Source organism: Rhinolophus hipposideros, assembly GCF_964194185.1.
Source record: "Rhinolophus hipposideros genome assembly, chromosome: 11".
NCBI classification, from domain to species: domain Eukaryota; kingdom Metazoa; phylum Chordata; class Mammalia; order Chiroptera; family Rhinolophidae; genus Rhinolophus; species Rhinolophus hipposideros.
Window position 1 is genome coordinate 50,462,013 of NC_138057.1, and position 17,170 is coordinate 50,479,182.

Sequence of the window (17,170 nt, forward strand, 5' to 3'; positions counted from 1 at the left end):
CGATCTTTGGTTGGTTAAGTAAGGATTGGTTTTCTCTATTTGACTTTATCTGTTTTGTTTTTTAAACAGGTTCTCTAGTTGAACAGCTAACTACAGAAAAATATGAGTGCATGGTATGTTGTGAATTGGTTCGCGTCACGGCTCCAGTGTGGAGTTGTCAGAGCTGTTACCATGTGTTTCATTTGAACTGCATAAAGAAATGGGCCAGGTCTCCGGCATCTCAAGCAGGTTGGTCATTTCTTTTTTCTCAGTAGTTATTCTCACCCATTTGGTATGTCCGCTTTTAAAATGCTACTTAGTAATTCCTCTTGAATATTTTATCTGCTGAGAGAGTAGGTTGTCTCAATCACGTTTCAGATGACCAGTATTAAACTGTACATCTTAAATCAGCTAAACATAACAATATTAAAATATATTTAGGTACAATAAAATCAGTCACTTCTACTGAAAATGGTAGCTTTTCTCCAAGTAGCAACTACAGAAAACATTTCTTGGATAGTTTGCTTTAGAAAATTTATAGAAAGCAATTGTTTAATTTACACTTGGAATGTTGAAGTTGTTTTGCCTTTAACAAATCTCCTCCATAGTATTTTGTGGGCTTTTCCTAAAGGCTACTAGTATTTTTGGATAATGCAAATGTTAATAATATGGTTTTTGAACTGTGGCTCTTCAAATTTAAGATATCTGGGTTTTCCTGTATGTATTCAAATATTTTTATCTTTTTTTTTTCAAGCCAAGATTCCAATAATGTTTACCTTGACATTAGAAATATTGTAACAGAACATTATCACCACAAAATGAAATAAGTGTGTGATGTGGTGGAGGTGTTAGCTAAAGCTAAGATGATAATCATATTGTAATATATAAGTGTATCAAAGCAACATGTTGTATACCTTAAACTCGCACAATGTTATATGTCATTTATATTTCAATTAAAAAAAGAACAAAATACCCACTTGATTCATTGTATCTAAAGTCCTTATAAATATAAGCCTAAATGCAGTATTTAAGCAGAGCATTCAGTATTGTGAATTTTTGTTTCTTTAATGTCTGGTATTCTTAACATGGAAATTACTACCACTGCTTCAATATTATGCCTTCCTATAGGTTTAAAGTTGTAAAAATTACATGTCCTTTTCAAAGGAAATGATTTTGGTTTTCTTTTTTTTTTTTTTTTTGGCAGATGGCCAGAGTGGTTGGAGGTGCCCTGCCTGTCAGAATGTTTCTGCACACGTTCCTAATACCTACACTTGTTTCTGTGGTGAGTTTTTTGCGTGCCTTGGAGCCTCTTCCACTTCATGCATCAGTTCCCAGCCCAAGAGAGGTGGTCTGCTGGGCATGTTTTAGAAGTTACTAATAAAACTTCAAAGCTACAGGAGCTTACAAGACATGCATGTGATCCATTATGCAGCTAGAGTCACAGGTCTGTGCTCTTGGCAGGCTGTTCTGGAGAGGGGCCTTTACATCACGCCCATCAGGCTCATGCTGCTTCTGAGCAGTAGTGCTGGTCTCCTTGGTCTTAGCTTAGACCAGAGCTGATCAGATGGCCGAGGCGAGTATAAACCTGGGCTCCTTCTCACCCATAGCTGTAACAGCTCTGATGTTCCAGATTTGAGCAGCATGAGTAAAGAGTAGTGTTGAAGTGTACCTTATTGTAACCCAAGGAATCAGTCATTGGTCTGTAATAAAGAGAGAGGTTTTCATAGACGAGCCTTATTAACTCAATCCTTGTGCTCTCTCTCTCTATGGAAGGCTTCTTCCTGTTTTTGAATAGCTCAGTTCCCCTGTGTGTTAGGAAAAAACTTTCTGTGATCCAGATGCTCATTCCTGCTGCTAACCTGCTTCCTGCATATCTTTCCCCGCCTTCCCCCTGCCCCCGCCACCCCCTTCCTGCCTATCTTTTAACAATTAACCTTTACTATCTGGTTGTTGATGTTTCTTAAGCATGTCTACCTTCTTGATCCATTGCATTTTTGCTTCTGACCTTGTTACCTCACTGAAATTATATTCAGAAGTCATCAATGACCCCTGCCTGACCAAATCCAGAGCTGATTTATAAATTCTTAACCTTTTGGCAACACAATAGCCCTTTACACTTGACCATGCTCTTCTTGAGAGACTAGCTCTTCCTGTTTCTTTCTGCAAACTCTCCTTTTTCCGTTTTTTCTAACTAATTTGCTCATATTTCTCCTTTCCTATTAACTAGCAGCTTTCACAAAGAGGCGGTCATTGACCATCAACTCTAACATCTAGACTTAGTCTCTTGGTGAATTTATCAACTTTCTAGAATGCTTGTCCCCTTCTTTATTTAAAATCCTTATCCATATTCAAGATCTGACTCCAAACATTCTTTTCCAAAGGAAGCTTCCCTTTCTTATTTGTTTTTTCAGTTTGACCACTCTTTTGTTCAGAATCTACTGGTCTTATATGTTTTATTGCCAAAATCTGAGCTTTTTAGATCCTAAGTTAGTATTCATTGAAGGAATGAATATTCTAGAATGTACAACTAGAAAGGTAGCATGAAACTGGAAGCAAGAGGTCAACAGAAAATTGGACAAATAGCACCAATACCATGGCTTGAATACCTTTTTTTTAAAGGATTTTTAAACATAAAATACCACAGTGGAATTAAAAATCTTGTTAAAACCTTCACTGACAAATTAGATATGAGACCCTGTGAAGGCAGAAGAATGCAGAGTGAAGGTTGAGATGATCGGAGCAAGGTAAAATGGTGAAAGAATGCAAATAATGGCCTTATTTTACTTGATGATTTTGCCCCACTCTGCTCTTCTGGAAGGCTATTAATTTAACATACTTTATTGAGAACTCATTAATGTACAGACACCATGAAGAAACAGAGGGAATAAGACTTATTTATTGATTTTTTTCAGAGCTTACAGTCTGAGAGTTAAGACTTACTGTTTTACTTAATTAACCTACCGTTCTACTAAAGCACGAAGTGCTATGGGTGATCTTTGGGATGAGCTATGACTTCTGGCTGGATGATTAAGGGAAGCCTTCATAAAGGAGGTAGAATTAAACTGAGATTGAAAACCAGGTAAAACCTTGGTAGGAGGAAAGATTTCTTGAAGAGGATAGCATAAGCAAACGTTAGAAACCAAGACGGCTTAGGATCTATTGGGAGAAGAGGTAGTCATCTGGTTATGGAGCCCAGGGTCTATGAAGGTGGAGGAGCAGGAGATGACTGGAAAGGTGGGGCTGACTTCTGGATGCCGGGCTTGGACGTTGGGACTACATTTGGCTGGCAGGCTGTGAGACACCCCTGAGGGCATCAAAGTGATTCTTTATGGAGCTTAATCTCATGGCAGTGAGTGAAGTAGTGTGGGGCCTAAACAGTTTGGGGACTTGTACTAACCCAAATGAAGAATAATAAAAGTCTTTTATGGGTGTTAGAGTGGGACGAAAGGAGGGGGCACAAGATTTCAAAGGTAAACAGGGATTAACAGCAGTGGGAAAGGGAGGAACCTAAATGTGGTTCTAAAGTTTCATGTTTTTGGAAATGGTGATACCAAGGACAGAAAACGGTAGGTCAGGAGAGCCAGGTTTGGTGAGGACGGTGAGTTCTGTTTCGAGATACTGAGTTGGAGGAGTAAGACACTCAGTGAGAGATGTCCAACAGGAGATTAGGAATATCTGAAGAGCAGTCAGGACTTGGCGATGGTAGTTGTGGCAGTTGAGAGGAGTAGATGAGACCCGAGTGGGGTGGGAACAAAATAAGGGTCTGATGCAGAACCCTGCAGAAAAAGAAAAAAAACTTAAAAAACCATTTAGAATCAGGGAAAAGAGGGGGAGCCTTTGAAACATGGCTGGGGAAAACCAGGGCACTGTATCGGAGCAAGAAAGCCCAGAGGCAGGGAAGCTTTTCTGTGGAGATGAGTTTCTGGCCAGTAGAGGCGTGAGAGCAGGAGTTGAGGGGGAGATGAGGTGAGATATATGAGGTAGGGAAATTGACAAGATTTGGTGATTAAAGAGAATATTGAAAGAAAGACAGGAAGATAACTCTAGCTTTTGAGTTTGTGTGACTGACAGGAATGGTGTCACTGACAAAAATAGGGAACACTGAAGAGGGAGGGGTCTAAGAGAGAAGAGGCTACCTTTGCTCGCAGGTGTAGGCAGTTTGCGGTGACGGTGAAACAGCGAGCACGTGTTCAGCAGACGGTTGGACATGTAGGACTGAAATTGAGGGTTCAGAGCAATGCAGAAAAAGATTTGGGGATCATTGGCCTTTAGGTGCATTAAACTTCACAGCATGAATAAGATTTCTGAAAGAGACAAGTTAGAGCGAAAAGCAGAGCCCAGGGACTGGGGACAGACTGACGTGGAGGCTGTAAATTGTCCAAGTGAGGGTGAGTTCTTCAAGGGCAAGGAGTTGTGTGCCTCAGTTTTCCTCTTCTTGCCTCTATGCTAAGTTCATGGAAGATGCTTACTAAAGATTTGCAGTGACAGTGATTATAAAAATACAGCTCTTTTATGCCTACCTTATAGTTTTAGAATAGGTGAGTTCCTACTATACAGGTTACTTATGTCTTTTCCATCTCTTACTGCTTCTCCCCCGCTCCCCACATTGCTCTCTTCCCTTATTCCCTCTTTCTGATCCTACAGAAGATATTCCCATATCAATTCAAGAGCCCATTTACAGAGGTCTTATCTTTTGGATCTTTTTTCTTGATTAAATGTATCCATTAGTCAAAGTGGCATTTTTATAAGTAAAATAGACTTCAAAAAAATTATAAAGTTTATTTGAGTCAAACTGATGACATGTGCCAGGGAGCAGGATCGCAGATGCTCTCAAAAATGACTTTATCTTTTCCAGATAACCCAGAATTTAAGATTTATCTTACTCAGTGAAGCTTTTGATGAATAGCATTACATTCAACTTTTTATTTTAGGATGTGTAATAATGTGTTTGTTGAATTGGTGAAAACCACATTGCTGTTCCATGCTGTCTAGCTATATTGTATTATTTCACTAAAGTCTAGGATGCAGTTGAAGTCTGTACCATTGACTCTCTGATCTGCTATGTTTTAGGCAAAGTAAAGAATCCTGAATGGAGCAGAAATGAAATTCCACATAGCTGTGGTGAGGTTTGTAGAAAGAAACAGCCTGGCCAGGACTGCCCACATTCCTGTAATCTGTAAGTTGGAATCCTAGACCACTGGGAATTCTCGGTGGACACGCTTTGCTCATGGCTTTGTGTGTATATATTTGGTTAGCATGTAAGAGGATGGGGTGAAAAGCAATATAGTACCATTTATTGAGCAGTCACCGTGTGCCAGGCACTCTGCAGGAGTTCACTCACTGAATCTCTAAAACAGCCCAATGATGTATAGATATTTATCATCTTCACTTCGCATATGAGGCTCAGAAAGGCCAAGCATCTTGCCCAAGGTCACAATACTAGAACATGGAGGAGCTGGGATTTCCATACTAGGACATGGTGGAGCCAGTGCTCCTCTTACTGTGTCACACTGCTGGCTTCTAAGACAAAATATCCTCTAGTGATATCCAGGTCAAGAGAGTGTACAGGGCAGACTTCTGTTTGGGGAAAGGCAATGTTTAGGGTCCTGCTGGGCAGTGTTTTTAGGATATGAATCCCTTCCTTACAATTGGTATTGAGCTTTAGAATGTATCCAATCAGCTTCTAAGTAATAAGAGAAATGAACAATAATAAACAGTTTATCAATTACAAACAACAAATTTCTGTAAGCTTTAACCTTAGACAAAGGTTTAATTCCTGGGTTCAAGACTTAATAGTAATGTGACGTTGGGTAAGTTACTTAACTTCTCTGAGCGAAAGGCAGAGCCCAGGGACTGTACCTGTAAGCTAATAATGATATGAGGGACAATACTTACAGAGTTCTATGATGATGAAATGAATTGCCACACTTACGAGACTTGGTACGGAGCCTGGCACATGGTAAGTGGTCAAAAAATGGTAATTCTTGCTTTTATTACCCAAATCTAAGAGTAAGACAGACATCAGAGTGTATCTCGGTGCTTCTGTTGCACGGAGCAGGGGTAAATGTGGGACCGGATGTTTTGTGATCCAGCTGTGGGAGTGGAGCTGGGGAACTGTCAGGGCGAGAGGTGTTCATACTGGGCTCATAAACAGGGTGGCCGCTGTCTCTGGGGAGTCAGACCCTCCCGTTCCTTTGGCTGCTTCCATAGGTCCTTCCTCAGAGCCCCGGGGACTCAGCTATTTAAACTACTCCTTCCCTTAGTTGGCGTTTTAAGTAAATTCAGTAATAGGAAATTAACCCTCTGCGTGAACTGTCTTTCCAAAGCCTTCAGCAGAAATAGGCCCCATTCTGACTATCAGAGAATATCAGATGCAATGCAGACCAGGTGACCAGCACCGTATCTGAAGGGAAAGGAGGCTGTAAAACTCACTCCTTCACGGCTCTGGAAATTCTACTCTTGATTGGGGAACCTCGCACTCCTCTGAGGACCCTAGAGATTACTGAACTCCAAACCCCAACAGCACTTTCCTTCCAAAAGAAAGCTTTGACTTTATCTCATTTATACTTATCAGGACTCAGAAGCCACAGTTGGCCCCTTTACCTCTATTTTAGGTTGTTCTCATAGCTTATAAAAATCTATAGAGCAGTCATTCTCAACTGGCTACACATTAGAATCACTTCGGGAGCATTTTCAAACACCAGTGCCCAGTCTTTACAGCAATTAAATCAGAATTTCTAGGGTTGGGTCTGAGCATCTATAGTTTTTAAAGCTTTGCAGGTAATTCTACTATGTGGCCAGTGTTGTGAACCACTGCTCTAAAGGTTAGGAAAACCTGTATCCCCTGGCCTCGGGGATATTTGAAATCACCTGGAGTCATCCACTATTGACCAACAGTTTATCTCTCAGTCATTATTTAAATGCAGCCATGAAAATAGTTTTACCTAAAAAGATTAAGGCCTAATATGTGAAATATAACTATTGAATAATGATACTCATCTTTAAAGAAACGTGCTTAAACTTATGTCTTCTGTGGGTTCTGTCTGTCAAAAAGGGTCACCTTGAAAGACTAGGCACTTGTTTCTGGATTGTTTTCAGTGTTTACAGCTCATTTAAAAATAATCAGAACTGATTTAGGAGTAATATAAAAAAATCCAACTAGACTTTATAGGCATACGTGGTTTTTATACCAAATTCTATTACCTACTTGATTAATTAGGTTTGACTTGATTGGCTTTTAATTCCCAAAGGATTGTGATTTGCCATCACTTAGAAAGCACACCTTTCCCCAAAAAAAAGTTATCATAGAAGTTTCCAAAATGTTTTAAGTAGTGGTATTTCTGAACAGGCGTGTAATTTACGAGGGTGTATGCTTTGAAGAGGGCAGTATTTGTTTAAACATATAATTCCGTGTTTAAGTTTTTTTCCTTTGGTTTCTTTATATCATAGCTCCTATAAAAAGCATTCTGTTCAGAGGTCTAATTCTGACCTCTGACAGGATATTGCTAAGCCCAGTTCTTTCCATGAGTCCCTTTCTCCTTTGTTCTCTCCCTGTGTTATTAGTATGCCTCTTCTCATGCCAACCTTTTCTTCACTATTTCCATCATTAGCCCATCGTCTGATTATTATTTCACTAGTTGATGAAAAAATATCTATACTTCTCATGAATCTAGTAGATTTGAGCTCAGTTATTTTGCTCGGTTCTGATCTTTGGAAGGACTCCGTTGGCCGTCCTGCCGTTCACCTGGTGGCAAGCTATTTTCGTCCCTGCATACTGCACTAAGTGGGCTAAGACCATATCTGGAAGTGTTGTCTTTGACTGTCAGGCCCAAATAAAACCAGTGTTTTGATTTGGGCTTTATTTCTGTGGTAAAATATTCTAAGATGATGTTGTCAAAGTAGTTTAAACAAATACTAAAATATTTCATAGCAGGTTTATTTGTTGCCATATTCACCACATGGAGTCAGTTGGGACAGTTTTGTTCAGGTTTGGATACATGGGTATGATTTATTCATCAAAGTTTTTCTTTTGTAGTCTCTGCCATCCTGGACCTTGCCCACCCTGCCCTGCCTTTATGACTAAAACGTGTGAATGTGGACGGACCAGGTAACGTTAGATTTGTACTCTTAAGGAAGACACAGTTTCCACATTGGTAACTTATATGTGAATTTCTAAAATAAAAGATTAGTAGGTAGGTGTAAGTAGTATTTTTCTGAAACTAGTGTTTCCCGTGCTGCCTCTATCCTATTTTGCAGTCTTATAAGTGGTTAAGAAGTTATATGCATAGTGAAATTACCCATTTCAGGTGAAAAGCCAAGGTGACGGGACTTTTTTCTTAACCTCTCTACTGGGTGAAAGAACCAGGAACTGAACCCAGGTCTGTTTAGGTCCAGGAGGCAGGAACCATGTACCTGCGGCTAGCACAGTATCTGGCATCTAGGAGGTTTTCAGTGAATATTGTTGAATGAAATAATAAGTGATCCCAGAGCCTGCCCTGTTTTTATTACAATACAAATTCTTCTGCATCATCATTGCAAGGATCACTGATAGCTATGTAAGACCATGAAATGATTTCTCAGCCATAAGACAGATGGGACTGTGCAGATTTTCAGTGATATGTGTTTAATGTTTACTGAACTTACGAGGGTAACAGTGTGGCCTGAGAGTCACATATAAGGGCTCTGGGTCAGAAAGATCAAGTCAGATCTGGGCTCTGCCACTAACTAATTGTTGACCTGGGCAAGTTGCTTGGTCTCACTGAGCCTCATTCTCTTACCATAAAGTAGACATAATAGTGCCTTCCTCAAGGGGTTGGTGTTAGCCGTGATGCTGAGCACTGGAAACTGATCATCTAAGTACATAACTGGCTTTTTAAAACAAAATACGTAGCTGAAGTAGGAGTAGAGAATAGAATAAAACTCTTCATATGAGAGAGTAGACTCCAAACTTGAAACCATTACCCTGGAAAAAGACCTGAAGACAATTGTCTAAAAGCCCTGGCCTCGTATTCTTCTGTAGCTGATAAGTCAGCAAAGGCAGGCTGTTTATTAGAACAAAGCCAGAGTGATTTCGCCATCCTGAGTCAAAGTCACGTACAGTATGTTTTTAAGTATTGTAGCTGCGTAAGATGCCAGAGGGCCGAGTGCCATTGTAGGCTCATTCTGAGAATGGACATTATAATGACACCTTCCCAACCTCTCTACTGCCGTCTCTAAGATACCATGGGAGCTCCAGGCTCTTTCCCTTCCTGCGTGCTGCTTCATGGGAACTCAGAGGATAAATCACATATAACAAATACTGAGGAATAGCCTTCAGTTCCTCACTGGTCAGAAAATAGGGGACAGAACAGCAGACTGGGAAATAAAGAAAGCAAAGGAGGAAAAAGAAGAAAGTGGAAAACGGGAGAGTGAAAAAATAAGGATTGGAGGAAGGGACAAAGAAAAAGCAGAGGAACGGGGCCAAGAGAAAGGTTTAGTAGGTTTAGAGGGCGGGCTTGCGCTTCAGTGTTAGTTTAGCTGTCAAACAGGAACTTGAAGTCCAACATTAGACTAATGCTATCTTTGCATGTACTGTCTTTACAGGCACACAGTTCGCTGTGGTCAGGCTGTCTCAGTCCACTGTTCTAACCCATGTGAGAATGTTCTGAATTGTGGTCAGCACCACTGTGCTGAGCTGTGCCATGGGGGCCAGTGCCAGCCTTGCCGGGTCATATTGAATCAGGGTAAGATGAGCACACCAGCTAGTAATACCAGTGTACTTTTCTGGAACCTTGTTTATGGTTGTCTTGATGACATGAATTCATCTCAAACCTGTAGTCACAAAGACTATTAGCTCTGTTATCTTGGATAGAGAGAACGGGGGGTATATTAATGCTTAGATGGTTTTCATTATTTTAGTTACATAATACCAGCACAGGTCATTGTCCTGTAGAATTTGGATAATAGATTTTAAAATGCTATTTAAAAGTAACTGCTTGGGAAATTTTTAAAGAGTAACTATTTGAAAAGGGTCCAGGAAGGCCAAAATAACCTTGAAAAAGAACAAAGTTGAAAGAGTTAAACTACCTGATTTCAAGACTTACAAAGTTACAGTAATTATGACAGTGCAGTTATTGGTATAAAAGATAGACTACCATGTCGGTGGAAGAGAATAGTCCAGAAATATACCCAAATATATAGTCAGATGATTTTCAACCGAGATGTTAATTTAATGGGAAAAGGAGAATCTTTTTTACAAATGTTGTTAGAACAACTGGATGTACGTATGGGGAAAAAACAAAAGCGAACCCCATCTCTCTCTTTACACAAAAATTAATTCTACATGGATCATGGACTTAAATATAAAACCCAGGAACAAAGCTTCCAGAAGAAACTGTAAGAGAATATTTTCATGACTTTGGAGTTAGGCGAAGATTTCTTGGACAGAACAACAAAAATAGAAATCATAAAAGAAAAAATTAATAAATTGAACTTTATTAAACTCAGACATTTCTACTCATCAAAAGACACCATTCAGAAAATGAATAGATAAATCACAGATGGTATTTCAAGTACTACAAATCAACAAAAAAAGATCAGCAAAAGACTTGAACAGATACTTCACAAAATAAAATATATAAATGACCAATAAACACAAGAAGGGTGCCTACCACCTTTAAACACTAGGGAAAGGTAAATTAAAACCACAACAAGAGTAAAATAGTATAACTACTTTAGAAAACAGTCTGGCAGTTCCTTAGAAGTTTTAACCTAGAATTACCATGTGACCCCGCAATTCTACTCCTAGGCATATATCCAAAAGAGATGAAAATTTTTGTCCACTAAAGTTGTAAATGGAATTCATAGCAGCATTATTCACAATAGTCAAAATGTGGAAGCAATCCAAATGTCTATGAACTGGTGAATGGATAAACAAAATGCAGTATATCCATAAAATGGAATACAGATGGTCCTCAACTTATGATGAGGTTATCTCCCAATAACGTCTTAGCCTAGTGTACCTTAAACGTGCTCAGAACATTTACCCTACATTTGGGCAAATTCATCCAACACACAGCTTACTTTTAAAGTGTTGAATATCTCTTGTAATTTATTATGTGTTTTGCTTTCACACCATCATAAAGTCAAAAAATTTAAGTCGAATCATCATAAATTGGTGACTGTATTATTCAGCTAAGAAAGGAATAAAATATTGATACATGCTATGAAGTGGATGAACCTCCAAAACATTACGTTATGTGAAAGAATTCCTTTGTTTTTACGACTGCCCCTAATCTGCAAGGATCCAAGGATCCTGGCTGCAATGTACTGGTTCCCTTTCTTCCACTCCGTCCCCCCCCACCCCCACCCCCCATTCCAGTTCAAGCCGTTGTTTCTCAGTCTAGTTGTATAGGACACAGCTCCCTGGCCCATGCTGGTATTACGAGCCTTGCGCTCCCCCCCGGCTGAGGCATTCGGTCACTCATGGCAGCTCATGCTGGCTGCTGGCCACTCAGGCTAGTCACAAGCCTCTCAGGGCAGCACTCAGCAGCCCACCGCAGTTCACGCCAACCTCCAGCTGCTCATAGCAGCCCAGCTCCAGGAAGAGCTGTTGTTCACAAGCTTAGCTGTAGAGGGCGCATCTCACTGGCCTATGTGGGAATCAAACTAGCAACCTCAGCATTAGGAGCAGGGCCTTCCAACCACCTGAACCACAGGGCCGGCCCGAGAGTTTTGTTTTGTTTTGTTTTGTTTTGTTTTATTTTATTTTACCTTGGTATGATGCTGTTGATCTATGCTGGTACTTACAGTAAGAAATATTGCCCTATGAAGTGTTTTGTGGTGTGTGCTGTAAGTATTTTATGTAAGGAACTGTGCCATGTTATTTAATGTTCTCTTTACGGGCTCTCTTGGGAAATAACTCCTGTCTGGTCTTAGTTCCAAGAATAGTTGTTTTTCCTCAAAGACTGTTAATCTCTTTTTAACTTAAGAACCCTGTATAACTGACCTAATGTTTGTCTTTATAGTGTATATTTTTTAAGCTATGATTCAGTCTATATCCTTTCCATTGTTTTTCTGTCGCTTTTCACATCTTTTATGTTTTCTTGTTATATTTCATATATCTTTAACATGCTGCCTCAAATCCATTTTGAGATAGGCAAGAGTTAAGTATATACTGGCAGTTTAGTCTCAGCAGAATAGACTGTGGGAGAATCCCTTTGATCTCTGAACCATTTTTAGCTCTTGATTCACGTTGGGCTTTTACTAAGCTAAATCAAAAGTCTTTTTGTACAAATTTCTATGGATCCCAGCCTATTCCTTTCTGTTTTTGTGTAGTTCATTTTTCAAACTCAGTTGTAGACTTTTCATTTGCCCACATTAAATATCTAACAAAGTATTTTGGCCATGAGTATAGTTTATCTTCTGAAATTATAATTCTCTTATGATCCCTTTCAGCCCTATCGAGAGTTTTAATAAACGTTTCTTCTGGATCTTCATTCCTGAGTTGATAAAAATGCTGAACAGGTGAAGGCTGTCCATAGAGACACCTTCCTCCAGACTGTGTTTGGTTCCTTAATACTCTTCAACCAGCTGTGACAACACCCAGCTCTTATATCACCAGCTCATATTTCTGTCTCTTGTGCCTAACTAAGCGTAGCAGAGCTTTTTGTATTGTACTAAGATTATTTCCTGATTGATCAGGAGCACCATTTTGTTTCTGTTGTCACAATTTTCTCATCCTTGATTCTTTTGTTCACAGCTGTTTGCTCATACCTCTGCAAAAAGCCTCTGTTCTGTTTGAGAAGAAACTTAGCAAAGAAAAGCCTGCTTACGGAATCTCCCAGTTGCTAGGGTTTGTTTGCCAATTCATTGATTCCAAAAATAGTGATTTAGTTTCTTTTCATCATCTATATTAATTCATCCAATAAGAATTGGTTAGATGGATGGATGGATGGATGGATGGATGATTTTTAGAACAGGGCGTGAAACTGCACATGTACTTACTGGAATATTGAATGAATGAATATATATATATATATATATATAGTTGAATATATAGTTTAGATATCTAATATATATATTAGATATAATATAAATATATATTATATTTTTTTAATTGAGGTAACATTGGTTAATAACATTTATATTAGTTTCAGGTTATAACATTATAATTCGATATCTATATACACTATAGTGTGCTCACCACCAGTAGTCTAATTTCCATTTGTCACCATACATTTAACCCCCTTTACCCATTTTGCCCTCTCCCCACACCACTTCCCCTCTGATAACCACCAATCTGTGGTCTGTATATGTGAATTTGTATTTGTTTTGTTTGTTTTTTATTCCACATTTGAGAGAAATCATACAGTTTTTGTCCTTTTCTGTCTGACTTATTTCACTGTTTCACTTAGCATAATACTCTCAAGGTCCATCCATGTTGTCGCAAATGGCAAAATGTCATCTTTTTATGGCTGCATAATATTCCTCTGTGTGTGTGTGTGTATGTGTGTGTGTGTGTGTGTGTGTGTGTGTTTGTACCCCATCTTTATCCATTTATCTGCTGGACACTTAGGTTGTTTCCATATCTTGGCTATTGTAAACAACACTAATGAACGTAGGGGGTGCATATATCTTTTTGAATTAGTGTTTTCATATTCTTCAGATAAATACCCAGAAGTGAAATAGCTGGATCATATGATAGTTCTTTTCTTAACTTTTGAGGAACCTCCATACTGTTTTCCATAGCAGCTGCACCGATTTACAATCCCATCACCAGTGTTATGAGGGTTCCTTTTCTCCATATCCTCTTTAACACTTGTTTCCTATCTTTTTGATAATAGCAATGGGATGTATATTTTAAAAATCAAGAGTCTTGGTTATATCTTCATTGATTTGAGGCTTCCCGCATTTCCATGTCTCTGAAAGTTTTTGGTCTGTTCAATACAATATTATATGAACGTTATTTCTGAAGTTTTGTTAGACACGTTCTATTTTATTTCCTACTAAGTATGTGATTTTAGGATTTGATATGCTCTTATAAGGTTATATTTATTCTTAATGTTTGTTTTCTTGCAAGTAGATATCTAAGTTATACTGAGGAAGAAGGAAACCATTAAATCTGCAAAATTTCAATTTAGTTTGTACTCTTCTGGTCTACATTTATTATGTAGGGCTAGGTATATTGCATAGTCTGACTTTAATGAGGTAAGTTTTCATTATAAACTGAAAATGTCAAGTGACACTTAGAAAAATTATGTAAATTGATGAAAATTAATCCACATCAGATTTGGTTACATATTAATACATCAGAAACATAACTCCTTAAACGAAACATATTTATTGTTGACCTTAAGAAATAAAGGAATCCATTGTTTCTTGAACCCACAGAAAAACCTACAGATGGTAGATTGGATTATCTACCTGGCACATAAGTCTCAAGCTATTTGAAACTTTTTATTCAGCATGAATACTCCAACTTGATTACTTCAAATTCAGCAGTGGTAGACTACAAATTATTAAGGATTTTATGTTGTGAATTTTGGCTTTCTTTTTTAGCAGCAGACACTTTTTCCAATCGTTTTATGTGAACCCGTGCATATAGAGGAGTGAACCTGTGCCTCCCAGGCTGTGGTAAGCATGGGGCATCCAGAGTGAGCACCTCTCCCACAACCACCAGCTTAGCGCCCATCCTCTGTAACATTCCTGGAGGACCCCAGGAAGGCTCGTCATCCTTGATTTTCAATCACGGCCTATGGACCAGATAGTAGTCTCTTAATGTAGAGTGTTGCTTCACTTTAATGCTGTTTTTGGGATGCGCTCCAGAGACACCATGAAATACTGACAGAGTCTATTTTTTCCTATGATAAAGCTCTCAGGTGAGACTTACAGCTGCTGTGTAAGCCACATTCATCTCTGCATCAGGTCTGGTCAATACTAATGAAGAGCGTTTTGTGTTTTCTTACAGATTGTTTAGAATATTTTAATAATTTATACAGGTTGCTAATCTTTTGTTTTTGAACTTGTGTCCTCAAGTATGCTACTGTGGCAGCACCTCCCGAGATGTGTTATGTGGAACAGATGTAGGAAAGTCTGATGGATTTGGGGATTTTGGCTGCTTAAAGATATGTGGCAAGTAAGGTTTTAGTTTTTTTCCATTATAATAAAGCTGTATTTTATGCAACAATTATGTAATAGTCTGCTGTTTGTCTTCACAGGGACTTGAAATGTGGGAACCATACGTGTTCTCAGGTGTGCCACCCTCAGCCCTGCCAACCATGCCCACGGCTCCCTCAGCTGGTACGCTGTTGCCCTTGTGGGCAGACTCCTCTCAGCCAGTTGCTAGAACTTGGAAGTAATGGCCGGAAAACATGCATGGATCCTGTCCCTTCATGTGGAAAAGTGTGCGGCAAGCCTCTGCCTTGTGGTTCCTTAGGTAACTAGTAGGCATACGAATGTAAAAATATGAATGTAAATGTTTGGCAGCAATGACTACTTACGCAAAATATTTTTAAATTCCAGTTACAGTATCAGAGGTTTTTCTAAATATGATCAAGTGTGGGCACTTTTCCTTTCCTCCTCAAAATATACTTATGAAAACTCATATTTGCCCAAGTGATCTCTCTTTCTGATACGGGTATTTTATTGCTAACTCAGATCAGTTGTGATGAGATACTCTTCCATTGGGGTTAACCTACACGAGTATGAATGCCAGATATCCTTTTATTAATGTAGAGCTCACTAAATGCTTAAAAGCATTTTCATATAATAGGAGCATCTTAACTAAAATTCTAAGTATAATAAAACTTCTGCCATTTGAACCACTTAAGAAATATCATTCTTTATAGCTAAGTTTCCCATCTAGCTGAGGATAATACCTCCTGAGCATCATTTTAAATGGACATTTTTCTAAAATTCTTTCTTTAAACAGAGGTAACTGAAACTGATTATTTCCCTTCATTGACCCAGAGTCATCATTTTCTTGAACCTCAGTTATTGTATTGTACCGCGTACATGATGTGTGCAGGGCCTACTGAGGCTTCTCAGGCCCATACCAGCATGCGGCTTGAATTGTTTTATCTACTTGTTAAAGCTTCTTCTTTTCTTGTCAGTGCTTTTAGTATGCCCATCGTCCTACCTTTAGTTATTCTTTCTTCTGACTTGTGGCTTCTGATTACTTGGATGTGGAAACCAGAAAAGGCTTTGTTGGAATTAGCTATGAAGTAATAGTCTGAGTTTCTGAGACTTTCTGAGGCAGTCCTTGGGTAGTGTGCATTTACAGTTTTGCAGTGACCTGGCAACTTCTCTCCTAAGTGAGTGTTCAAAGGCTGTCTGTTTAGAAAAATAAAAGTGGGCAACTAAGTCTGAATAAGAGAGATGTTCCTGTAACTAACAGTGGTAAATCTACAATCTTTAGGTTTGGTTTCCATTTTTATGGAAAGAGAGAGATTTCGTGGTTCTTCCAAGTGTCAGCAGGAAACAGGAGGAGCACTAGAGGGAGCACCCTACCTAATTCTTTTGTTCAATCCGACTTTAAAATTATGTGTAGAGGAGGAATGCTCTCTTCTCATATTTAATACATGTTCCAGCTACATTAGGAAAATCAATCATCTATCGGTTCTCCATGTCTACTGTGAAAATGTATCTTTAGGTAAGTTCTGTGAAATGGAGATCCATTGACTTCTAAATTAAGAAGGATGGTAAAGTCTACCCTGTTCAGAAAGCACATGAGTCAGTTTTGTAAAAATTTCATATATAATGACCAGAAATCCTACCCTGAGGCTAAAATATCTTGTTGGCGATGAGAGAAGGATGAAATGTGAAATAGGTAATGCAAAAGGACTTGAGCAAGAGAAGGATAGTAACAGTATGAATTGACCTGGGAGTGGTACAAGACCAGGTCAACGGATTCAACAGTGACTGATATACCTCAGAATTTTAATCATGGCAAACTTTTAATGAACAAGGCTGAGTTGGATTGAGACACTCAAAAGCAAGCCCATGGCTGGTGGTAACAATGGTTCTCAAGTTTTTTCAGTTCTGGCTTATCTGTAGAAAACTTGTTTTAGGTCTTTTAGTATCTGACCCAGTAGGAAATTTCTATTCTAGACATATTGCTTCGGTACAAGAGACTAGTTAGAGTTCTGCTTTCAGGATAGTAGCATGAGCAGCTCCTTGGACCCACTCCCCAGCAAAACAAGCAAAGCTGGGT

General features: G+C 38.9%; 1 protein-coding gene across 4 annotated transcripts in view; it reads left to right on the forward strand.

Moving 5' to 3' along the window:
* Positions 1 to 17,170, forward strand: part of NFX1 (nuclear transcription factor, X-box binding 1) — a 56,166-nt gene that overhangs the window by 11,692 nt on the left and 27,304 nt on the right. For all 4 annotated transcript variants that reach the window (XM_081066934.1, XM_081066932.1, XM_081066933.1 and 1 more), the window contains exons 3-9: positions 70 to 228; positions 1,184 to 1,261; positions 5,050 to 5,155; positions 8,015 to 8,086; positions 9,562 to 9,701; positions 14,995 to 15,094; positions 15,177 to 15,394. In XM_081066934.1, coding sequence (XP_080923060.1) covers positions 70 to 228; positions 1,184 to 1,261; positions 5,050 to 5,155; positions 8,015 to 8,086; positions 9,562 to 9,701; positions 14,995 to 15,094; positions 15,177 to 15,394 — 873 coding nt within the window. The remainder of the gene's footprint in view (positions 1 to 69; positions 229 to 1,183; positions 1,262 to 5,049; positions 5,156 to 8,014; positions 8,087 to 9,561; positions 9,702 to 14,994; positions 15,095 to 15,176; positions 15,395 to 17,170) is intronic.